The 26,243-nt window shown below is 40.5% G+C and overlaps 1 protein-coding gene and 1 long non-coding RNA gene across 2 annotated transcripts in view; one reads left to right on the plus strand and one right to left on the minus strand.

Annotated features, from left to right (window-relative positions):
* The first annotated feature begins 4,315 nt into the window (after positions 1-4,315).
* On the plus strand, positions 4,316-6,393 carry LOC133102292 (uncharacterized). The gene is made up of 3 exons (XR_009702895.1): positions 4,316-4,403; positions 5,934-6,010; positions 6,326-6,393. It is a non-coding gene; the product is annotated as an uncharacterized LOC133102292 (long non-coding RNA).
* A 2,474-nt stretch (positions 6,394-8,867) lies between these two features.
* Positions 8,868-26,243, minus strand: part of SLC35F1 (solute carrier family 35 member F1) — a 400,751-nt gene continuing 383,375 nt past the window's right edge. The window contains exon 8 of the mRNA XM_061206841.1: positions 8,868-12,137. Coding sequence (XP_061062824.1) covers positions 11,913-12,137 — 225 coding nt within the window. The 3' untranslated portion in view covers positions 8,868-11,912. The remainder of the gene's footprint in view (positions 12,138-26,243) is intronic.

Here is a 26,243-nt window from a genome sequence, read left to right on the forward strand (position 1 = left end):
TCCCTGGGGGAGGGGGTGGGAGGGACCTGCTGCCGCAGCAGGTGGGATGGAGCCTTTGGAGGAGTCAAGGACATTTCCCCCACTACGTCTTTCTACCTCCAGAGCAAGTTAGTATTTCTTCCGTTTTTGTTTTGTTTTTCTTTTCTTCAGACCAGTGTTACTGTTGGGACTACACAGGGGGAAATCTGCCTGTCACGCATTTCCGTACCCAAAGGTGAGCCTTGAATGTGGTTGGCGTTGGTTTCCTAAGCTAGCTGATTTAATCGTTACAATGTAACCCATTCTATACTTGGATACAGAGTCACTTCATTCCTCTCCCACATGCTTCTTTTCACTGGATTCTTGCAGGTAGCTCCTCAAAGGTTTGGTGAATTTGAACCGTTTTCTGAGATATCATAAGACATCTTGTTCAATAGTGTATCTTCCGTCTTTGGAGTCAGGCACACCTAGGTTTGCATCCTGGCCTCATCACTTGCTAAACTTGCTAAAATGTAAACATGGCGATTTTATATCACCCATCCGTGCCTCTATTAACTCATCAAAAAAAGAAAAAAACTGGGATACACTTTACAACCCACCCCATAAGGTTGTTTTGAGGACTCAATGAGACAATCGCTACAATGCCCATTGTCTAGCACGCAGTAGAATAAATTATATCAGTTGTAGCTTCAGCTACATAGAAATCTGTAATAGATTCAAAGAAAATGCAATGGCTCCCCTAAAATCTTGAGCCAGGATGCTCCATGATTGGCAATGGGCAAAGGTCTTTTTAAAGGGAGAGACCTTGAGATCTGACACTTATCACTGAGCCGCATCTTCCCCTTGAAGATCTTGCACTAATTACTGTAGCTCCACATTATCCCCCAAGTAATGGGAGAGTCTCCATCCATTGTCAGTATCAGAGGACCAGGGCTTGATTTTATAAAGGGAGCAACTGGTTTCTGTTATAGATGCAAATGGAAAACCTGGGTTTGGCCTGTTTGGGGGCTTTCATTTCTCTAACTTAAAAAGGCATTCATTGAAATCATATCCTAAGCACACATCTAGTTGCATCCAGGAAGGAGGAATGTAGTCTACTTGCTTTGTTCTCAAGCATTATCTTGTTCTGAACCACATGTGCCATGGGATGCTGGGCAAAATTGATGTCTTTGGTCTTATTATTAGCTGCCCTTGGGCTTCTCAGAGAAATCTTGGAGGCCTGAGTTCACAGCTCTGCTGGAGATTGACAGCTGGAATAAGATGTTCAAATGAGGAACACATCCCGTTAAGGTAAAAGTAGACATAGCTACTAGATCGAGCTGCAAAGGAGAAGAGGAGGAAGGATTTTCAAATTTCCTTTCGTGGAGAAAACCATCATCTCGTGTTCATAATAGGACATAATCTGTAAGAAAGTGGCTGAAAGGTGGTCTCAAGTTCCACGTAGAGGTGGGTTTTGGAATCCCCTCTGGTGAGTCCAAATAAGAGCATTATCTGGAGCAACTCTGGGCTAATAGAAGGAGACCTAGATCATTTCAGTTAACTTGGATTCTCTTACCGTGTCTTTCTTTTTTTTTTTAAACATCTTTATTGGAGTATAATTGCTTTACAATGGTGTGTTAGTTTCTGCTTTATAACAAAGTGAATCAGTTATACATATACATATGTTCCCATATCTCTTCCCTCTTGCATCTCCCTCCCTCCCACCCTCCCTATCCCATCCCTCTAGGTGGTCACAAAGCACAGAGCTGATCTCCCTGTGCTATGCGGTTGCTTCCCACTAGCCATCTATTTTACATTTGGTAGTGTATATATGTCCATGCCACTCTCTCACTTTGTCACATCTTACCCTTCCCCCTCCCCATATCCTCAAGTCCATTCTCTAGTAGGTCTGTGTCTTTATTTTCAATCCATTTTGAGTTTATTTTTGTGTATGGTATTAGGGAGTGTTCTAATTTCATTCTTTTACATGTAGCTGCCCAGTTTCCCCAGCACTGCTTATTGAAGAAGCTGTCTTTTGTCCATTGTATATGCTTGCCTCCTTTATCAAAAATAAGGTGACCATATGTGCATGGGTTTATCTCTGGGTTTTCTATCCTGTTCCATTGATCTGTATTTCTGTTTTTGTGCCAGTACCATACTGCCTTGATTACCGTAGCTTTGTAGTATAGTCTGAAGTCTGGGAGCCTGATTCCTCCAGCTCCGTTTTTCTTTCTCAAGATTGCTTTGGCTATTCGGGGTCTTTTGTGTTTCCATACAAATTGTGAAATTTTTTGTTCTAGTTCTGTGAAAAATGCCATTGGTAGTTTGATAGGGATTGCATTGAAACTGTAGATTGCTTTGGGTAGTAGAGTCATTTTCATAATGTTGATTCTTCCAATCCAAGAACATGGTATATCTCTCCATCTGTTGGTATCATCTTTAATTTCTTTCATCAGTGGCTTATAGTTTTCTGCATACAGGTCTTCTGTCTCCTTAGGTAGGTTTATTCCTAGGTATTTTATTCTTTTTGTTGCAATGGTAAATGGGAGTGTTTCCTTAATTTCTCTTTCAGATTTTTCATCATTGGTGTATAGGAATGCAAGAGATTTCTCTGCATTAACTTTGTATCCTGCTACTTTACCAAATTCACTGATTAGCTCTAGTAGTTTTCTGGTAGCGTTTTTAGGATTCTCTATGTATAGTATCATGTCATCTGCAAACAGTGACAGCTTTACTTCTTCTTTTCCGATCTGGATTCCTTTTATTTCTTTTTCATCTCTGATTGCTGTGGCTAAAACTTCCAAAACTATGTTGAATAATAGTGGTGAGAGTGGACAACCTTGTCTTGCTCCTGATCTTAGAGGAAATGGTTTCAGTTTTTCACCATTGAGAACAATGTTGGCTGTGGGTTTGTCATATATGGCCTTTATTATGTTGATCTTACCATGTCTTGACTTGGCCTCTTTGTAGGCACAAAGTTTTGCCGGCACCCATTTTTGCTACATTGGCTGAACATGTGAGATGAGCTAAGTCTGTCAGGAATCCTGTTTACGTCTGTCCATTTGCTGCAAATGGGCCAGTTAAGGGCAGAACCTGGATTGGAGCAAAACATCTGACTTTCACCAAAACTTTAGTTTGATTTTGGAGGGCCTACATTTATTGCCTTATTTTTTAGATTTTCAACTCTAATATTAATACTTTTACTTATTACTCTGTTCCTCTAAGGATAAAGTGTATAAGAAAAAAAAACTTTTAGTTCTTTGTCATCAGGATAACACTGAATTATTTGCTCTATATTATTATCTCCACTTTATCTTCTTGGTCACAACTTCCTCTCAAGAACGTTTCCTTGGATGAATAAAAGAATAGTGTAAAAAAATTTTTTTTAAATGTTGGAAGTGAAAATGCAAGAGAAAGAGAAATTGAAGAAAGTAAGTTCATTCTGCAGGATGGATGGCATGAACCAACTCCACCAGCAGTAAAACATTTCACAGTGTTTTGCTAATGTGGGAAACTTGAAGTATGGTGTTGACAGGTAAGGACATTAGAAAAATAATAATTTTAAATTAAAAGCATGATGTAATTTTTAAATCATTGTAATTTAGGACCTAGACTATTTTCAGTTAATGAACATGCAGTGCGATGTTAAAAAATCTAATTCTATTCGAATTTTTAAAGCAAATGTGCATGCAGCCTAGACACAGTATCTGAGATACAATCATTCATGCTCTGTAGAGTTTCGTCCTCTTCTTAAATGATTTTAAAGACAAAAGAGTAAATACAGTTGAGTTCTAAAGTAAAGAAAACCATTTTCCTGAAATGCTCAAAGAAGCAGTGAGCAAGAATGAATTAATGAAGTAGAAAGACCAAGCTAAGAAGATGGCAGCTGATGTGGATGCTGCCGTGAAGCTGGGTCAGTCACTTCAGGAGGAGTAGACAGAAGTAGTGTGATGCCAAAACTGGGATACTGGTACAATCACATTAGAAATAGATGGGAACTACGTTGTACCCTAAAGAAGACATTCTACTTTATCATGATAATGTAAATAATCAAAATTGCATTAGTATATAAAAGTCTATTCCTTTACAACGTCAAGAATCAAGGAAAGGAGATTGTATTATGAATAGAAGCAATCCATTCAACCGACCACAGGAGAAATAGTAAAAGGGTGTTTTCACCCCATTAACGCAGGAGTAGAGGGTGGTGGCCTCATAGAGCCCTGAGGGCTCTGAAGAGACTCTGGTGCTTCCGGGCAGACAGGGGCAAATTTTGCTTAAAAAAATTGAAAGCTTCAGTTATCATGATCTCTTTTTCAATGACTTTTATTTCCCCCCATCCTTGCATTCCAGGGCCCACTGGACTGAGTGGTTTCTGTTGTGCCAATAAGGAGGAAAATAGAAGCTTCTTCACCTTTGAGTGCAGTCGGGTCTTCATTCAATGGCAGGTAACTTGTTTCCCAAGGGTGGTGGCCTCACGAGTGACGCTGACCTGCCATAGGTCATTGGAGAATAGAGGAGTGAGGGCTAGTGGTTGTCTGGGTGTTGGAAATCCCCCCATGGAAGCAGTGAGCTCTCAACTCTGGCACAGCAGTTGCAGATAGACCATTGCAGCTCTAAGTAGTTCGTCTGGTTTTGGGAGTATCACAGGCAAAGCCAGTCCCAAGGACCCCTCTTCCACTTGTGTGTTGAGTAGGAGTAGCAGAGGGAGAATTTCCCATCTGTGTATTCAGCTGGATGTATTCAATCCAAAGGGCAAAGGCTGTCTAGCTTGGGCATGTACTGGGTGCTTTTCTTTTCTTTTCTCTTTGGGATTCCACTTCCGGAGTTGGTTGGAAATAGGGATCCTCCTAAGGGTCATTTATCCAAGCTGCCTAACAAGCTGCCCGGCCCCTTAACGGGAAGGATCTGCATTAGCTCTCTGACACTGGTTTCCGGTGATCACAGAGCAGCCTCTTTAACAGAAGTACCACACACTATATTGTTATCTACCAAATTTTGCCAGTGATGAACAAGGCTATAGCTTCTCCAGGCTAAACATCTTTTCTTCAACTAAACCATCTCCACCCTTAGATGCCGTGACATGACTTGAGATTTTGAATGGAATGATCGCCAGTGTTCCCACTAGCTCTCAAATTCTGTGTCTAAGCTTGTGACTGAAATGAAGATGAACTTCACAGTTGTTTGGAGGTCATAATTATGAATTGAAAACTGAATGTCAAGTGAAGTCTGAGTCTTCAACTACGACAGCAAACTCCTCATATTAAGTTGTCCTCTATCCCTGACAATTTTCCTTTTAATTAAAATGCAGCCTGATAGGCAGAATCATGGGGCCCATGAAGCAGTTATGTGATTCACTCAACCATTTATGCATGAGTGACCTATTTAGCTTTTAAAATCCTATTTAATGCCCAAAACTGTATTAGAGAATTCAAACAAAAGCTCACAGGGAGTCCCATAATGAGACTGTTTTGGTTTTTTTTTTAACATCTTTATTGGAGTATAATTGCTTTACAATGGTGTGTTAGTTTCTGCTTTATAACAAAGTGAATCAGCTATACATATACATATATCCCCATATCTCCTCCCTCTTGCGTCTCCCTCCCACCCTCCCTATCCCACCCCTCTAGGTGGACACAAAGCACCGAGCTGATCTCCCTGTGCTTTGCGGCTGCTTCCCACTAGCTATCTATTTTACATTTCGTAGTGTATATATGTCCATGCCACTCTCTCACTTTGTCCCAGCTTCCCCTTCCCCCTCCCCGTGTCCTCAAGTCCATTCAATGAGACTGTTTTGTTTATTCCAGTGATTAGCCCATTTCCTCCCTCTTTAATAATTTCATTTAGAAAAGTAGTCATTTTAAGAACAAGCAGATTTTCTTAATTGCTTTTCTAGTTTACTGTGAAATTGGCAAGTGGCCAACCATCTGTGAAACTGCAATTATTACTACTACTTAAAATTTATCAAACCTCTTCAGGTACTATGGAAGTAATTCTCCTCACCTACAAAGACAAGGGCATGAAAGGCAGGAATAAGACCCAACATTGCACAAAAGTAGGTATCACCCCATGTTTCAACCTTTTAGCCCCAAATCCCAGAAATGGCATTTGTGGACACTGTTGGGGGAAATGTCAGGTGCAGAAGGCTTTCGACCCACCGCCATGAGGCGTGTGCTCTTCAGCACCTGGGGATCTACTTCTTCCTCCCATGAGGAATTCGTGCATGCACACATTTATCTGTCACTCAGCATTTCTTGAAATGGATGGGTGTGTTGCCCTCGAGTGTAATTTACTTCTGAATAATTCCAGCAACGCCGCTTCCTTTAGCCTCACGTTTCTCTCTTGCTCTTTTACTTTTCTACACATTTAGCAATGACACAGTGGTGAAGATGTTCGAGATGTTACCACTGGAACTTCTCTCACTTCACCACCCCTGACCACAGACGTTTGGGAGGAGGAAGCCTGAACAGTAAGATGAGAACCTAGACCGGGGCTGCCCCCCAGGAGTGGAGAATCCAGTAACAGCTTCACCGCTGCGGGCAGGTGGTCATCCTGATGTTTTAACCTCAGACAGCGACATCTAGCGGCCCAAAGACATAGCTATCCACAGTGCTGCCAAGTTCCCAGGGTCGGGATGTACTGGTGTTATGCCTCTTAAAGCCAGTGTGACCACATGGCCAGCTTCGCCTGCAACAGACTGGGTCTACGGACCTGTTGTCCAGGCATAATTACTGAGTGCCTGCTTGACGGATTGGATAATGAATTACACAGCCTGTTTACTGCCTGACATAACACATTCTCAGCCAGTGCCATCACTGTGGGGTAATGAGTTCAGGAAGATTACTCCCCGTTTTGTAAAAAGTAATATTTATCTTTATCCATCCTGAAGTTATCCTCCAAGCATTATGGGATGGTTCCCAGCTCTAACGCTGAGGCCTGGTGAACAAGTTCATTTTCCTGCTTTTATAGATTTAGTCATATTACACCAGGCCTTTGTCTATCCAGATGGAAGCCCCTAATTTTAGTCTATTCCCAGGGACCTCCTCCCTCTGATCATTAGTTTTCCCTGTTAATCAGGTTGCAGTGTCGTTTGGAGGCGACTTGCCTGGCTGTCTAAAAAGTGACACACAATGCCTTGTCCTTTCAGGCACTAATGAAAGGCCATCTGGTAGGTGTGGGGCTTTCCAGCTGTATTATAATTTTTTTTGAATTAAACATTTTTGACCACATAGAGAATAAAGGACAGAGACCGAGTAGGTGGCCCAGAATGAGTCCTCTGTTTATGTTCACAGAAAGAAAAAAGAAAAAAAATCAAAGAAAAAAGGAAGAGAAGAAAGAAAAAAGAAAGATCAGTGTACATAATTAAGAAGCAATGTTATGCATTCAAAAACACTATTTGCAAGTGAAAAAAGAACTTCACTTTGTTGTTTTTTATCCCAGGGTCAACCTGAAGGAATAGCCTAACATTTAAGGGTTTGTTAAAAAATTCAAGGGTGGTTTAATTGGACCTCGTGATGCCTTTCTTTCCAAGAACAGGAATTTTACAGAAAAAAGTACTTAGTTGTAGAAGGAAAAGGGGAACACTTTGTAATAGAATATCTTAGCCTTGTACTTTGTATTTCTGATTTAGAAGTTAGATTCCATTAAAAAAAGATGTATGAGAGCCTTGCATGAGCAAGGCGTTTCGTGGGGCCTGAAAATAGATCAGCTGGATTTGATTTCAGTCCCTATCACTGCAGATATTACAATTTGTTTTCCTATGGAACATCAAGACAATACAGTACTTACAGTTCACTTGCTGAATTTTACTTGTTTCTCTTTCTCTTCATGCTAATAATCACAAAAACCATTCAAGTACTGCCTTAGCTTCCCTTTGCAAGAACTTCGAAGCATTTAGGAAACCCAATTCTTTCTCTTAAGAAAATGATAATTCACTGGGAAGACAGACTAAACATGACATATATGTTTATTAGGTATACTATGTGGACCCCAATAATTTAGAATTGTTGGACATTTAGACACAGACTGAGTTGAAGTTCAACTGTATTTCATCTTGGATCAAAGAGTTTACTAAATAAAAATAAACAATACTTTAGAGAAAGAGTTACATTTCTCAAGGAAAAAACTTTTTTTAAACTGAGTCACGCTGTTTAAACAAATTATTTATGTGAAGTGTGGTACTGTTCTACTTATAAAAGCAGATCACAACGGATCTCTACTTAAGAGCCCTGTATAAAGGCTGTGTGCCACTGCTCCTTTTTTTCCTTGAAAAATGAATGTTTTTCTTTTAAGATTTTAAATATATAACTCGGACACACAGTCTTTTCAGCTCATTTAATTTTTGAGGTCTGATTATGAACATAAATGACAAGAACATGTAAATTTATATACAATCGTTTCTCAGTACTTAAAATTACTGGGTGACTGCAGTTAGTGGAGAAGTGACCATGACAAGATGCTGTGTAAGTTCGGAGCAGAAACACAAAACAGTCCTGCTTTACAAATGTTAATGCTCTTTCTTTGTGTCTGGCATTGCGCCGAGGGCAGCTTACACAAAACTTTCTTCTTTATGAGAAATTGTTTCTTGGGGGTAAATTTATAATTGTCCTACATGTGTTTTAAATGTGGGCTTGGAGGTTGTAGCCCCAGAGCCTCCTTAAGTACCTAGATAAATAATTAATTTTGCAAATTACAAATGTGGCTTTAATTTGGCTTTTCGAAGCTACAGCTCTGAGACCAACTGTGCCCTTCCTAATTTGGAAATATTTTCTTTCTGGTTTTTATTTTGACATGTACCCTGCTATCTACTTTTGTTGCTATTTCTAGCATCCCACGGGAGCTGCTTCCCTGGTTGTCATAGTGCAGACAAACACTCAAGAAAACCAAGAACTCTGTGCTTTCATAAAGCATTTATTTTTATTTGAAAACATTATACAGGCATTACATTGCCACAGCCAGTCCATAGGGGAGCATGCAAATATCAAAAATGGAGAGTTTGTTCAACTTATCGGTGTCAATTTCCTTTTTGGTTCATATTTTCCATTTGCAGTGTCTGGATTAGTGTGCTTTGTTATGTGGCTTGACAGTAGAATCCTACCCATGGGGTAAAATCTGTACTGGTAGCTAGCTGGGGACTACTAAATGGTTACAAATCAAAAACAAACCCAAAACAAACAATACTACACGCTTGTCAAAAGGTTAATAGCACAAGTTAGCAATACCTAAACTAAACATTGAAACATTTTCATGGGACACAGTGGTGCAAATTTTTCCATTGCTTGTTCTACCTGGTTGTGTATTTCAGAGCTCGGAGCTGTGGGAAAGTGTGACCAAGGCGAGCAGTATCCCCAGTGCAAGTTGTCATTGAGTAAGTGAGGACCACCACTTAGGAGAGCTAAGGTTTGCTTACCCAACCAAATTCTAGACAAATTGCTAAAGTCTCATTTGTGGAGGAGAGAGTGGTTGGTGGTGGATTGAAAAGCTGAAATTTTTGCTGGTGTCTACTGAGGTTATGAAATTTCAGAAACTCAAACAGCTAGAGTTTATGATGTCCTACCCCCATTTCCAACCCCACTCCCAAAGGATCGATGTTTTTACACGGAAAAAGAGTTTGTTTCTTGCTATTTTCTTTTTTCCCCGAAGGGTCAATCTGGAACTCCTGATCTCAGACAATTCAGTACGTTATCAGCCTTTCTAAATGGAGAAGAACACAGTGAGCTACCCCAGTGACATGAAAATCTTGTGTACAAGGACATTGGATGGTAAAGGGTATACAGTGAATTCACCTTAACATTCACACTTGGTTTCCATACAGTGGAGTCATTTAAAATATCCTAGAAAATAATTCAGATGGCAACTTGTAGCCGTCCACTGATTTGCAAACCCTTTTGAAATTTAAATTTGAAAAAAATTCCCAGTCCACTGAGTCGACTTGGAAATACTTTCATCCACTTATTTCTCATAAGACTTTACTAAGCGTCTACAAATTAGTGTCATAAAAATGAATAAAAAAGACTAAAACATTTGGCTTAAAATAAATACTAAAAATGCAACAAATCAAGCAAATTATGCAAACCAAAGGAATGTAAACACAAAAATAAAACCACAGTCTTTAAAGGTCTTCAGATCTGAATGGACAAAATATTCAGAGAAAGGTATTTAATTGGTTTAAAAGGTAGCAGAGAGCAAACATTGGCAAAGTTCTTTTAACTTGATATAGCTTTAATGGTGATTTTTTTTCACTGAAAATAAAACATGTTTCTAAGGGGGTTGAACAGAGGTGAACATAAAATCTGCATGTCAGAAAAGATAGTTTGTCTGCTCCAACTCCAAGGGCAGGACTACCTGTCCTGGGGTAGAGGGCAGGCAGAAGCGTCACATGGGTGCTGGCGGACAGCATGGGATGCTTCTGTCAGCCGTATTTAGGCCTTGTTCAGGCTACTGTGGAAATCCTGACTAAGCTGCAATCTGTTCTCTACCTTACAGAGACCCCACTGATGTTTTGCTTTGCTTGCTTAAGATGTATTGATTTGAATTGCCCAAAACACTTATTTTCCCTTTACAAACCCTGTAACTCTATCGAGGATCTTTTTGAATCGTATTGAGGCCAGCCAAAGGTAAAGACTATTGCACGTACTGACATGTAGAATCTATTGTAAATCATAGAGGTTTGTGGTGTTTCTTGATTTTCTGTGTTTGAAGAAAGGGCCATTTTAAGGGCAACAAAATTAGACCAGTGACATACCCCTCAAAGCCTTATCAGGACCCTGTAATATTCTCTGTATCCATAAGAATGTTGTGTGATATATTCTGCTATTGAATGGATGCCAAATATGACCACAATGCCAGACTTTTTCATTGGTGGCATTTTTACCACTACAAAATGGCCAGATCAATCAAACTATCGTCAGAGACTGTTCCACATCAGCACCCTGACTTTGTTGGGAGGCCAAACAACCAATGACACTCCACAGTAAAGGTAATTTCCCATGCTGGTGTATTTCAAAAAGGGTGTCACACAAGAGGGCAGAGGACCATGGCTTTTTCCAATGCCTTGATTGATTTCCATATTATCACTAAAGAAATCTAGGGGGAAAAAGGAAAACCAAATATATTTTTTGAAGAGGGAACATAGGGAGGAGCAGAAAGATTAAAAAAAATGTATTGCCCTAAGCACAAATAATATTATTTCTGGGGTTTCCCATAAGCCACAGAAACGGAACTTTCCTTATCCTGTTATTACAGGGACTTGATTAGCAGAATTATGTGGCACAACAGAAAGGCAATGGCCTGGAGTAATCAGAGATTGAAATATAAAAAGGCTAAAATGTTTGTTTTATATCTATTCCTAGAATAGAGAATTATATGGTCAGTTGCCACTCCTCACAAGGGTCACAGAACAAAATACATATTGAGCAGGCAATCCAACAGGTAACAGAGGAAACTGTGAGCCCCCAGGTCCCTAGGATAAGGAGGCGTCGTAGGGTGGAGCTCCTGTGGCATGCAGCACTCAGAGACTGTGCACAAAAATAAAGTGTGATTCTTAAAAAGTGACTTGCCATAGAAAAGTGGGATTGATGTTAACTACATGTGAGTGGGTCTGGTGCGAGTTCCCATCAGGAGTACAAAACCTCCTCCTGGAAGTCGGTGTAGTAACAGTAACCGTAATAATACAAACAATAATACTTGCTTTTGATTCAAGCATTTTCACAGTAATTAATGCAGGGGGGTTGTGACCCGGATACACACTAGCTAGGCATCTCCCCAGGTCAGGTGGATCAGAGCCTGTGTCTCCAGGGATGTTTAGCTTATGCCTTTTACAGGCTTTCAGATTCGCTACCTTGCAGTCCACCTGTGTAAACCGCACCTAATAAATACCTTTCTCTATGTACAAAACAGAGATGACGGGCGGACACACGGCCGCGGACGTGTCCTCAGTGGGCTGGGAGGGTGTCGTCCTAGGCCACACGAACGTGGGGCTCGTCTTCAGTCTCCTGGCCCAGGCTGGTATAGGTGACTGAAGGCTCCACCTGAGCCGTGGCTGGTAAGTCCACGACGGGTCCCGAAGGATTGCGGAACTGCTTGTAAACCCGGGGGTCCTGGGCTATGTATGTGGAGGTGGAGGAGTAGAGCACCAGGCCGAGGAGGATGGTGAAGAAAGACAGGAGATAAAGTCCTGAAAACTAAACAACACAACAGCCAAGTCACTTAGCAGCCAGAGCAGAAGCACTTACACATGAATGGGGCGCAGAGACGGGGGGCGGAGCCGTGACAGGCAGCTTGATGAGTCGGCCGAGGATCTTGATGGAAGGCGAATGTTCTCTTCTACCCTGTCTTGGTCTTATTGATTCTCTTTATCTTTTTTCTTGACTCTGTGGCTAACACAGAGGAACACTCAGCTAATTGTCCCTAAAGCTAATTGTCCCCATCTGAGTACCTGATGTGAGAGAGAGTTAATCACGAATTAAAATACAAGTTAAAAGCAAAAAACTCTCCAGTATCACTCAACAAAGAGCTGGTTGTTTGTGACTTCATTAAACACGGAAGAAATAGAGATATTCCACTTAAGGTGGTAATGAAGCCATAAACACTGAGTCCCTCACTGACACAGCTGCATCAGGCACTTTTGTTTCACCTGAATCCAATTCAGACACTATTTGTCTTCTGAGTAGGAATTGTTATTGACTTTGGTTACTGTCTTTGCAACATTAGATTATCCTTGGATAGAAAGAAATAGTATAACATTTCATTCTTGCTCCACTAATCTAAAAACAAAACCAAATAGGGATGGATATATAGTGGTCTGTTCCTAAACTACTGCTCGACAACTCATAGAGTTTTGTAGTGAAAAAAAGAAAATATTGGTGTATACAACTTCCCTGAGAATTTACATATGTTTTTTTAAAAAACTACACCTTCTGGGCCTTCTTGAGTAGTTATTCTAGAATTACTTGAGTAGTTAGTGGGGGAGAGGGAGGTAACAGTATGAGTGTTGCCATTTCTGTTGTTTCATTCATTCATTCACTCCTTCATTCAACCAATAGTTTTCTTCTATGTCTTCTCTGTATCAAACTTTGAACTATGTGCTGGGGAAAGAGAAATGAAAACATATGGTCCTTACCATCAAGGACTTAATAGTCTCAGTGGAGAAACAGAGGTACGGATAGATTAAAACAATACAATGCACTTATGGCCTACCAACTCCCATTGCAGTTGACAGCTGTTGTCCCAGTCTTGACTACATCTTGCATCCATTGGGAAAAAAGGATCAATTTGATTTTCCTATTTTATTTTTTATGCTCATACTGTAAAAGAACTAAAAACTGGTTAAAAAAAAAAAAAAAGACAAAAATTAATTGGAAGCTGGAAGAAAGGAAAACAGGAAAAGGATCCAGAGAGTCTATAAAGTTAAGTTGCAATGCTATAATAGTTAAAAGGTGGCTATAATGTTCAGTAATAGGAAAGGCGGTTTTGAAAATGGCACTTAGAAAAAATATTTCTGTGGTTAAAAGTTCCTGCTATGATGTTTTCTTTTGTTTTGTTTTTTACCTCTCTGTCTCTCTCTCTCTCTTTAGCAGCAGCAAGGTAGTTAAGACTAAAGATCACTTTCTGATTTTCTGCAGCACTCTTCACTCTGTCCTGTAAGTCCTTTATCCTTCACACTCATGATAATACTTTCTCAGATGGATTTGTATACTAGACTCAGCTTGTAACAGCTTCACTTAATTAGCTTGATTAATTCAGTTTTTCCCAGTGAAAATAATTTTTTTCTTTATGAATTTGTTTGTAAAACAAAATGGTAGCAAAAGAAGACCACTAACTCAGGACTGTTGTATATGATCTCAGAAAACTTATTTACCCCCAAATTTGCTTCCTGAAGTTCTACATTCAAGAGCTTCATCCTTTACCTGAAACTTTGGCAAATGAAATGAGTTTGTTCCTAACATTAGCAACATTTCAAATATTTTGTTAATGACTCTCATTTTCAAAAATCCCCTCATGCACCTCCAGTTTCCAGTGAGAACTTTTCAGGTCTTGGGTGTGAGGCCGCCCCAGTTGCAGCAGATGAAGGCCTAGAGATTAAGAATGGGGCTCTGAGATTAGAACTGCATTATAACCACAAACAGGATTCAAATCTAGCCCCACTCCTCTTTGGCTGTCATTGTGGACAACTTTTTTCTAGGTCCAAGTTTCCTTATCAGTACAGTGGGGATAATAATTGTGCCTACTATATAGAATTGTTATAAAGATAAAATAAGGTAAAGCATGTGAAGCACTCATCCTACTGCCTACCTCGCAGTGAGTATTCAACCTACATTGGCTCCATTGTTATTATTATTACAGCACTATCTTATCATCAGTGACTATACATATAAGACTGTTACAATACTCTTATATAATCATTGATGAAATTGCCTTTCTCCTATAGTCCCTTGACTACGGGACTGTGTCTTTCTTGACCAGTGTCAAGTGCAGAGCCTGGCATAGTGTAGGCATCTACTAAGTGTTATTTGCTCTTTGTTTATATTTTTAATGAATTAATGAATTTAAAGTTTCATACTAAAGAAAGAAACCATAAAAAAATCAGCCTGTACCAATAGTGTATTTCAAATGTTTTAGCTTTCAACTCAATCCAACGTCATCTCTCATACATAAAATGCTAAACAAAGACTCCTTGAAAGGGAAGTCATAGCACTGATCCTTAATCATTGACTCCAAAAGTCATCTTCAAACCTGTGATCAGTTAGAGGAGAGTGATAAGACGACGAATTGGGAGGAGCAATGCAGAAGGCAAAAGTCTGGGTAGATGACTGTAGGCTGCTGACCAGAGGACTGGCAGAGGAAGTTTCATAAACTTGAGGTGGACAGGATTTGGCAACTGAAATAATGTAGAGACAGGAAAGGATCTGATACAGGGTATGAGAAGGATTTGAATTCCTCTCAATTTCTAATTTTGGCTCCTATATTCTGACTTGATCAATATGACAAAGATTTTAATAGCCATTTTTTGTAAAGCTAATGCCTTTGCCAGTGTAAAAAATAATACCTGAATCAATCATTTTTGGGGCATGGAACTATCAAGTTGAGTGATAAAACCACTACAAAGTGTTTTCCTGGGACACAGCTTTAGAATGACAACACATACCTTACTTACAATGCATTTCCATTTAATCATACAGAATTCACTCTAAAATTGTTCAAAATACAGACAGAATGGAATTTGATATGACAGAGGCATCTTGGAAGTCACCCAAGGGATTTTATTAATAGTCGGTAGAGAAAGTTTTCATTTAACACACAAACCCAAAATGGGAGCAGTAACGCAAGCATTAGATTAATCTGGAGAAATATTGAATGTTAAGAATAATTACAGAAAGGCTTTGTATTTTAAAAAGTAAGAAAAAGTTTCATTTTTCTCCTCTTTATAGATTGATAAGAAAAAAGAAAATTTAACAGGGGTAACTAATTGGATGACCCTCAGTTCTGGATGCTGCACTTATCCTGATAGGGCAATTGTTTAAAAAAACCAATCAATCAAACAAAAATTCTGTATATTCTAGGCTGCTTAATTTGTTTACTGCAAAGAAATACTCATGCCTAGTTCCTGGAAAGCCATCTCCCAGTGACAGATAAGGTGAGTTTCAGGTAGAGGTTTGCTGCCTCCCTTTAAGAATACGGGCTGCGCTTCCCTGGTGGTGCAGTGGTTGAGAATCCGCCTGCCAATGCAGGGGACACAGGTTCGAGCCCTGGTCTGAGAAGATCCCACATGCCACAGAGCAACTGGGCCCGTGGGCCACAACTACTGAGCCTGCGCGTCTGGAGCCTGTGCTCCGCAATAAGAGAGGCCGCGATGGTGAGAGGCCCGCGCATCACGATGAAGAATGGCCCCGCTTGCCGCAACTAGAGAAAGCCCCCGCACAGAAACGAAGACCCAACACAACCAAAAATAAATAAATAAATTAATTAATTAAAATGTTAAAAAAAAAACAAAAACAATACGGGCTGCTGTCTGAAGTGTACTCCGTGGTCCTCGCCACAGTCAACTGTAGCCCATCAGAAGATTCTGTGTGTTCGGTGCTGCACTTCTGCCTGCATTTTATCTGACTTGTAATTTTGAGAAGTTGAAAAAGGATGCACCCTTTCTCACTACCACACTGCACACACTAATGACTTTTCTCTTGCCTTTTTCCATCTTGACGGGTCTCACTGCTAGCAAGGATCAGAAAGCAGTTGCTGTACATAGGAGAATGTCTGCGTGTTGCTTAAAGCAATCTGACTGAGCCACGAGCCATTAATTCAGAATGGGGTGGTTTGGAAGACTGATGATAAGTCTGCACCAAGCTCTTTAACCTCCAACTAGGGATGAAACCTAGCTCTTAGCCAGCTGGCATCTCAATATAATTACTAGTTAGCTAATGGGACATTCAGCACATCAGTTAGCGACAGACCAAATTTTCATTTTAGTTTTGGTATTAAGCATCTAAGTTGAGTTTTAATAAACGAATGACTTATTGGGCCTAAATCTATACAAGTAGAAAACCACATGGTTTGAAAGCCATTTCAAAGTATATTTAAAAATATATCAACTATACCATGTGAGGAAGAGGGCAGTTTTTAAGGGAGGTATTCTTTTTTAGGTTGACTAAAAGATGGCAGGGGTAAGCAGAGGAGAACGTGGGCAACTGCAGAGAGGCGTGAGGTAGGGCATGAAGTGACTGTGGGTTAAAGCTCTACTTTCACTGAATGTGTGTACCAACTGCCTCTACATGGAGGGCCTGGTTTTTCCTTATTTCCTGGAGCGTGCACGTTAAAAGAGGCCTTTTATGCTGTATGCCTCTGTGTAACATGGCTTTTACAAGGTTCCTGATGTTAGACTGGTTGTTTTTGCTCAGTGACTCCACTTGGGCCTATTAATGACCAGAACTAATTTTGATTTAATAGATAATGAAAAGTTAAAAGATTCTCTTAGTTCTTAAAGAGAGATGTATGGCAGTTCTGTCCCCCCAAAAAAACAAAGGTTCGTTGGAACCAGAAACTATGTCGCTTGTGAGAGGTGGAAGAAAGACCTGGAAAAGAGCAGTTGGTGGGTTTCCTAGGAAAGTGGGGTTCAGGGGGATGAGACTTGGGTAAAGCTCCTGAAGTTATCTGAGAAGAAGGGGAGATTTAGATTTAAATCCAATTTAGGTCTAACTTGGAGAGCCGAGGAAGCTCAGAGAAAATACAATTGGAAGGAGGGAGAAAATAAGGTCAAATTAGAAAGAAGAAAGATACAGGCAAAGAAAAATTCTCAATAGCTAGGAGGAAACAGGACTGAAAAACTTGGAGAGCCCCCTTCCCCCATATAATTCTTTTCTAAATTTACCCAGCACGTATTTTTCTCTGTCTCTCTCTTTTAATGTATACACACACACACACACACACACACACACACATCTATGAGCCACTACTGCTGACCTGATAGGATCCGCCTTCTGAACTTTTCTTGAGAGAAGCTGAGTAGCCTGAAAGAACACCACCCCTGAAGGTTTCTCATGTATAGCAGGTGAGCAAAGGAGTTGAAACTGGTCTCTCAACTGCATAAGGAAGCTTCTCAGAAATGAATTCAAGGATATTTCTAATTTGCTTTAGACATGGCTTTTGACGTGAAGTATTTCACGTATACAAAGGACATGTGGCCACAATAATGATTTCCTTTCTAGTTCTTATTCAAGTTTATTCTTTTAAACAGACACAGATGTAATCAAACATTTCCACATTTTAAACTCTTTAGCAGAAAACATCTAAGAAGGTAGAGTCTGGGAATCTACAAATTTAGCAGTTGCTTCAGAAGTCAATGCAATCATGGGTAAGTAGAACCATGAAAGCAGTGACTGGTCATTCCCAAGGTTATATGCACAGGCTGGTAAAGGTGAGGTTCAAGGGCTGCTGGGAAGAATTTCCATGCAGAGAGATTGGCCTGGCAATTTCAGCAGCAAGTTATGCCTGGGAAAAATTAGACTTTTAATTAAATTTGGGAAACTGTCCTGAATACTCTCCAGTGTAAAACAAAGTGTCTTCTCCCCTATACTACCACACTCCATGATATAAAATGCACATATAAAGCCAAATCAACTGGCACATCTAACCAAGATTTCTAGACTAAAAGGAATAAATAAGCCCAATTCTGTTTCAAACAGAATCAGATTACACAGTTTGGAGATCTTAGGTACCAGGGTAATTTAAAGACACATCAGTGACGAAGTTAAGCAAAATACCAATTAAAAGAATGAATCATGGGACTTCCCTGGTGGCGTAGTGGTTAAGAATCCACCTGCCAATGCAGGGGACACGGGTTCAAGCCCTGGTCCAGGAAGATCCCACATGCCGCGGAGCATCTAAGCCCGGGTGCCACAACTACTGAGCCTGAGCTCTAGAGCCCGCAGGCCACAACTACTGAGCCCAGGAGCCACAACTACTGAAGTCCACATGCCTAGAGCCCACGCTCCGCAACAAGAGAAGCCACAGCAATGAGAAGCCCTAGCACCGCAATGAAGAGTATCCCCTGCTCACCGCAACTAGAGAAAGCCCACGCGCAGCAATGAAGACCCAACACAGCCAAAAATAAATTAATTAATTAAAAAAAAAGAATCAGTCCATTAATTCTTCAAAAAAAAAAAAAGAATGGATCATAATTAAAGATAATGCTGCCATCGTGGAGTTTTTAAGTCCAAATATTATGGGTAGGTAAAATTGGATTTTGTAACTAAAAGGGGAGCCCAAGGTCTCTTGGGTCCCCACTTGATATGTGGGTTGAAAGGTGGACCCTGTGGATCACAGCCAATCTGCCGAGTGTCCTGGGCCAGGGGGGAGAGGACAGCTCACCAATGAAAACACGTCTCTCAGCAGCCGTGTGAGTATCAGAGGGCTGTGGACCACACCTTGAACCTGGGAGTGGAACGGTGGGGAGGGAACCAGAGGAAGCTGGTCATTGCTGGGCAGGCTGTAAGCTGTGGCCTGGTTGGGATCCTGTGACAAAAGGCTCTGCCTGCTCCTTATCTATTGCTGGTGAATCTGAGTCAATTGCTATTCAGGGCAAGGAAACTAGACAGACCTGGCTCCACAGAAACACCAACATAAACAAGTTGGTACTTGACCTCCTAATATTGGCTCTGCACTAACCTAACAAGATCATTTTTATTATTATTAAGGGCATTAAAAATGCAAAAGTTCTGCTTCTGAGTTTACTGAACTGGAAATAAATTCCCCTCAGAGGCCCAAGCTTTTTCAAATTCTTTGGACCTGCCTCATTATTGCTTTGTCTCCTAGTCTTGTCTCCTCTTATTTCTCTTCCTCCTCTTTTTTCTTCATTCTTTTTTGTTTTTAAGAAAATAAAAAGGGGCTAAATTTCTCTGGCTAAATATTGCAGTATTTCTTTTTTCTAAGTCATAGCATGGAAAATACCAAATGTGGGCATGGCACACAATCTATTGACAGACACTGAAATTGGTTGTTTTTAGGGACTAAGAATACTGACCTCCACGCCTCCTTCCACATTCTTTCTCCAATTAGGAGAGAGGAAATAATCCCAAATTCATGCTAATCTAATTGAGACAGAAAATAAATGAATGAGTGCCTTAGTCAAAATGCCAAATGTTCTCTCTATCCATTATCAGAAAACCAAGATATCACTAAGATTTAAAAACTTGGGAAACAACTTATCCTCCAAATATCATATTGTTAAGGAGAGAAGCAGCAAGCAGGGCCCTTGTCCCCTCCGTGGCCTGACACTGTCACTCGGGGCAAGGCTATGTCCCCCTTGCAATCTGAGTTCAGTTTATGAGGCCTTCTGTTTGGTTTGCAAAACCAATTCATTTGGCAGTATATTCTGTGCACCCAATCACATCTAAGGCCAATAAGGGTTCTTTTACAGGCAAATATCTTCCCCTGTGGGTAATTTCACACATGAGTACAGCAACAAGGAGCTAAAAATGGATTCTTGCCACTATCTTTTATATGGCAAACAGACATTTTCACTTGGTTTGATGAATTGTTAGAAATCCTCGTTCATGCAGATTTCTATTCTCTGCAGTCCAGCAAAAGACCTTCATAGCCAAGCCGGAAGTGGAATAAAAGGGGGCTAGTCTGTGGGAATGTTTAATTATAGGTTCAGTTACAACAAAGGCCATTCGATGGCTCATTTATGTCTCCTTCCCACGAGTGGTTCTTATTATCACTAGTCAAGAAAGGATGACATTTGTGTGTGAGGTACACCGAGCAGTGGCCTTCACTCTCATGTTTGGACTCTTGCATCACATGAGATCTATTTTCTCTCTACACAGCACAGGGGTACACACTGGGCTGGAGTGATTTTACAAGGGACCGAATTTTAAAGCAGGTGAAAGATCTTAATTTATGGAAGTGATAGTATTGCAGCTCAATACACCTCAAAGAACATCTGTTCCATTACAGTGGAATCAAGGGATAGAAATGGGAGTGGCACCATTCACATTTTCCTAGTGATCCGCTGGTAAAATTTTGCTTCCTGTCACTGCAACCTTATGCTCTGCTGATCTAAAAGTCTTAGTTCCAAAGGGAGGAACATTTTCACCAGGAGACACACAATGATTCCACTGAACTGAAAGTTAAGATTGGCACCCAGCCACTTTGGGCTCTTCATGCTTCTCAATGAACAAAGAAGGGAGTTCTTGTCACTGTGCTGGCTGGGGTGGTTGGCCTCGGTTACCAAGGGGAAATTGGGCTGCGACTTCATGATGGAGGTAAGAGTACGTCTGGATTACAGATCTCCTAGGCATCTCTTTGTATTACCATGCCCTGTGATTGAAGTCAATGGAAACCTTCAACAACCCAATCCAGGCAGGACTACTAATGGCTCAGACTCTTTAGGAATGAAGGCTGGGTCACCCCACCAGGTAAAGAACCACATGGTTGGCTGAGGTACTCGCTGACGACAAGTGGAGTAGAGAATGGGTACTGGAAGAAGGTAGTTGTAAGTACCAGCTACAGCAACATAACCAGTTACAGAAATGAGGACTGTAATTGTCATGAGTATTTACTCCTTATTTTGTTATTAATATGGTTGTCAGTGTGTGTGTATAAAATATCTTTGTTTTCTCCCTTCTCTTATCCCCTTATCAGATAAGATGTATTGATTTTACATCATAGTATTTAAGTTACAGGACATCAAGGAGAAGAGTGAACATCTCCTGAGATGTTTGCATCCTTTTCTAGGGAAAAGGTTAGTGTGTTTTCAGTTGTGTGCAGGCTAGTTGTATCATGTTGGGCAAAAGTACCAACTTGTTATCGTCTTTATTTTGAGATTAAGTATGATTTAAGGAGATGTGTATATGGGTGCCGAGTTGAGAAGACGTAGACCTGTGACAGTTAATTTTATGTGTCAGCTTGGCTAAGCCATAGTGCCTAGATATTTGGTCAAACATCAGTCTGGAGGTTGCTGTGAAGATATTTTTTAGATGAAATTAACGTTTAACTCAGTGGTCTCTGAGTAAAGCAGATTACCCTCCATAATGCGGATGGGCTTCATTCAACCAGTTGACGGTCTTAAGAGAAAAAGACTGAGGTCCCCGAGGAAGAAGAAATTCTGCCTTTGGACTCAAGCTGCAACAGCAATTCTTTCCTGGGACTCCAGCCTGCCAGGCTGCCCTCCAGATTTCAAGCTTGCCAGCCTCTACAATCACATGTGACAGTTCCTTAAAATAAATCCATCTCTCTATCTCTCTAGCTCTAGATTGGAAGATGGATAGATAGTACTATGTAGAGATAGAGACAGAGATAGAGAAAGATAGATACACACACACACACACACACACACACACACACACACACACACCCTATTGGTTCTATTTCTCTGGATAACCCTGACTAATACAATTAACAACACAAAAATCTGTTATATTAAAGGGCTAGATGCTGATTTATAACAATTTCTCTCCATGGCAAGTTTTAGAAATGGAGTGTTTAATGATATTTTCCAGGCAATATCAAGTGGTGGTTCACAGTACAAGCTCTAGAGTCAGAATGCTGGGGTTTGCATACCTGTTTGCCACCTCCTTGCTATGGTCTTGGACAAGTTCCTTACTTCTCTATACCTCTGGTCACGCATCAGTTAACAAAGGATAATAATAGTACCTGCCATATGGGACTGTTGTGAGCATTAAATGAAATGCATGTATAAAACTTTTGGTGCAGTTCTTGGCACATAGTAAATGTTCAATAAATGTCAGCTATATTGTTATCTTTATATCACAAGAAGTAAATGCTAAAGCAAAGATAGATATAAAAAACCTTCCTCAATAGCCCTCTCTGAAAACTTCAGCATAAATCAAGTTGAACTGAAAATGCATTTATAGAATTGGCAACTTAAAAGAAGAGACAATCAATCCATCTGGAGAGGAAGGCTTTTTTGGCAATGCAAATAATAACCCCCTGGCTTATAGGCTCAGCGTCTGGACATATTTATCTTGAGTTTTCTTACAATGATAATTATATAAGTCCTCATAAATTCCTATTCTGCTTTACCTTGTTTATTAATTTTGAGCAACTGCTCGCCATTGACACAAATCACGTTTGAGCAGCCCTGAGTATATGTAAGTTTAGCAATTAATTTTGCTTCCTCATTGTGTTAAAGTGGACCCCAAAGTACATTCACATCCTAATCCCTGGAACCTGTGAATGTTGGTTACCCTATTTGGAAAAAGGGTCTTTGCAGATGTGATTAAGGAGTTTGAGATGACAGATTATCCTGGGTGCTATGGACTGAATTGTGCACCCCTCCCCAACAAATTTGTATATTGAAGCCATGACCCCCAATGTATCTGTATTTAGAGATGGGGCCTCCATTAAGGTAATTAAAGTTAAATGAGGTCATAAAGGTGGATTAGTGTCCTTATGAGAAGAGATCAGAGAGCTCTCTCTCCCACCGCCTGGCGCTCCCCCTCATGTGTACACACGGAGGAAAGGCCATGCGAAGATGTGAGAAGGCAGTTGTCTGCAAGCCAGGAAGAGAGCCCTCGCCAGAAACTGAACCCTGCTGGACTCTGATCTGGGACTTCCAGCTTTCAAATGTGTGACAAATTTCTGTTGTCCAAGCCACCCAGCTTATGGTATTTTGTTATGGTGGCCAGAGCAGACTAATACATCTGGGTTATTCAGGTGGGCCTGAAATGCATTTCACATGTATCTTACAAGAGGGAGCAGAGGAAGATTTTAGACTCACAGAGAAGAAGGGGATATGAAGACAGAGAAGAGAGATTTGAAGATGCTGGCCTTAAAGACTGGAGTGATAGAGCTACAGGCCAAGGAATGCTGGCAGCAACAAAAGCTGGAAGAAAGAACAGATTCTCTAGAGCCTAGAGCCTCGAGTTGGAACATGGCTCTGCTGAACTTTAGTCTTGGCCCAGTGAAACTGATTTCGAACTTCTGACCCCAGAACTGTGAGAGAATAAATGTCTGTTTGTTTTAAGCCACCAAAGTTTGTGGTAATCTGTTACAGCAGCCCTATGAAACTAACAGACTCAGTAACTATTAGTAATAGACTCAGTAATTAATAGCTCAGTAATTATTCATTTAATAACTGAGCGTAACCATGATCTGAGACCCTAAATATCACCCTAAATATCATATCCATCCTTTCAAGAAATGCTTACCGAGTTCCTATTATGTATCATGTGCTGCGGATATGGTGACAAATAAAATGGATATAACTCTGTTCCCAGTTTCCAGTCTATCATGGGAGACAGACTAAAACTAACTTGAAGAACTTAATCTGTAATATGACTTTGGGAAAGACTGGTGTTGTTGCAAAAACTCCTATATCTCCTGGTTTCCCCCCTTCCTCTTCGGCACAGTTTTCTCAGCATTTATCTGAGACGCTGTCTCCCGGGCTTGAAGTCCTAAGAATGTCGAATAAAATACAACTCTCAACTTTTAGGTGGTGCATTTTTTTCCGTCAATAGAGCCATAGGAAAATAGGCACTCAGGAAAGTTGTCAGGCCCTTAGAGGTCAGCAGGGCATCTAAATTTTGCTCAAAATGCAGTGAGAAAGAAGTTATTAAAGGGTATTCAGAAGAAGAGAACATAATCTGATTGGTGTTTTAAAAGGATCACCCTGGCTGCTGGTGGGTGATTAACTGTAGAGACTGTCAACTAAAAAAAAAAAAAAAATGCACCACCTAAAAGTTGAGAATTATGTTTCTTTGGCGGACAAAACTGAGCACTTAAACCCAGGATGCAGCCTCTCAGACAGCTCTGAGGGACTGCTCCGAAGAGGTAAGGGGGGAGCGGGGATATGTAGGAGTTTTTGCAAGAAAGACCAGGTGGTTGGAACATCAAAAGATTACTATTAATTACAGAAAACAGACATCTCAAGTTAAGGAATTTAGCACTTTTCTGTGTATGGAAAGATGCAAGAGTCTGGGCTCACTGAAATCATTCCTTTGATGTGCACCTCAGCTATCTGGGGCTAGTATCCTGTACTTTCTCACCGAGTCTCCTCCGAATGCACCGTCGGGGGTGGCTGCAGTGGCTGACTTCTAGGTGCATCCTGTTTCTATCCTGAGTCCCGTGGCTGTAATGTGATGACTGTGATGTGATGCAACATCCTTTGTTTTCGGATAGGGCAGCCAACATTGTTTCATTGACAAGAGGAATAAGTGGAAGTAGGAAGACCAAGAGACTATTGAAATGGTCTAAGTGAGAGATGGTTGTGTTCTGAACCAAGATGATGGCAGTAGAAACAGAAGGGGATCTATTTTGTCGGAGGATGGATAGAATTTGCTGATGGGGTAAACGTGGGGAGTGAAGAAGAGAGAAATTAAGAATCTCAATTACTGAAGCTGACTGTTCTGAGAGTATGTGATTCTCTTCTAAGCATTTCTCATGGTGCGTTTAGTGTCCTATTGTCACATATCATCTTTTTAATGGAGAGGATTTACTCTTAACACCTTCTATAGCACTAGCATACACTGTGTGGTGTCGTAGGTATAATTCCTGCCAATTGGTCTCCTTTCTCGCAACCTGAGACGTGTTCTAAGATGAGAACCATATTTAGGAAAGTACATTTCATAACAATTCTAAATTAAGATTGATAATCTTAGATAGCAAACAAAGCTGTGGTCTACTTCCTCCAAAGTATTTTCATGTGTATCATCTCATTTCATTTTCAGAAAACCAGTCCCTCAGAGAAGCATGAAGCGCCGTGATGAACGACTTGGAACTGAGGACATGGGAGGTGTGGGCAGGTCTAATAGAGAACTTAGGGCTTGTCTTGTAGTGACAGCTGACACAGCACCCAGAGGTTCCACCCAATTTTCTTCCCATCTCCTAAGTGCTTGGTTAACTGCATGGCAGCGTAACTCTTTTTGTTTCTTCCATTCCCTATATTCAAGCTTCTAGGGCAATCCATATCTCTTATTGTACAGGGGTGGGTGGGGCTCAACTGTATTTAATTCAACATATCTTGGAACAACTTTCATGGATTGTTGATGAATTTGGAAGCTGTTCTTTCTCAATTCATAGAAATGCACAATCATCAAGAAATATTATCCCGGCTGCAGGAGGGGGAAACCCCTTGACAAAATGAAAAATGAACTCTCCTGCAACCATATTGGAATTCCTCATTTCCTTCTCTCACATGCACCTGCTGGTGGCAAGAGAGACAGAAAAATGAAATAAATGGATGAGTAATTTATTGTAAAGAATATCTTGATGTGGCAGCTGTCAAGGAAGAAATCATATTATGGTTTCAATGGCTAATACATTTTTTTTCTAAATAAGAAGTCTGGTACTGTAGACTGAAAAAAATGCACTACCTAAAAGTTAAGAATTATGTTTTATTTGGTGAACTTCCTGAGGACTTAAGCCCAGGAGACAAGTTCTCAGACAGCTATAAAAGGGAGTATTCCTAAGAGGTAAGGGAGGAGCCAGGATATACAGGAGTTTTGCAAAAACAAACTAGGTAGTTAAACATCAAAAGATTTCTGCTAATTAAAGAAAAAACAAACATCTCAAGTTAATGAATTTAGCTGCTTTTCTATGTATGGGGAGATGCAAGAATCTGGACTCATGGAAATCATTCCTTTGATATGCACCTTAACTATCTAGGGTCAGTATCCTGTTTTTCTCCATCCTGAATCCCCTCAGGGTGCACAGTCTTGGCTCAAGTGGCTGATGGCCTGATGGCTGCAACATCCTTTGTTTGCTGGTAAGGCTGGTGACACTCTTCATCCACAGAACCTGATAAGTAGCTGCCACCTTCTTAAATAGCCCTCGAC

The sequence above is a fragment of the Eubalaena glacialis genome, chromosome 12 (genome assembly GCF_028564815.1).
Source record: "Eubalaena glacialis isolate mEubGla1 chromosome 12, mEubGla1.1.hap2.+ XY, whole genome shotgun sequence".
Classification (NCBI taxonomy): domain Eukaryota; kingdom Metazoa; phylum Chordata; class Mammalia; order Artiodactyla; family Balaenidae; genus Eubalaena; species Eubalaena glacialis.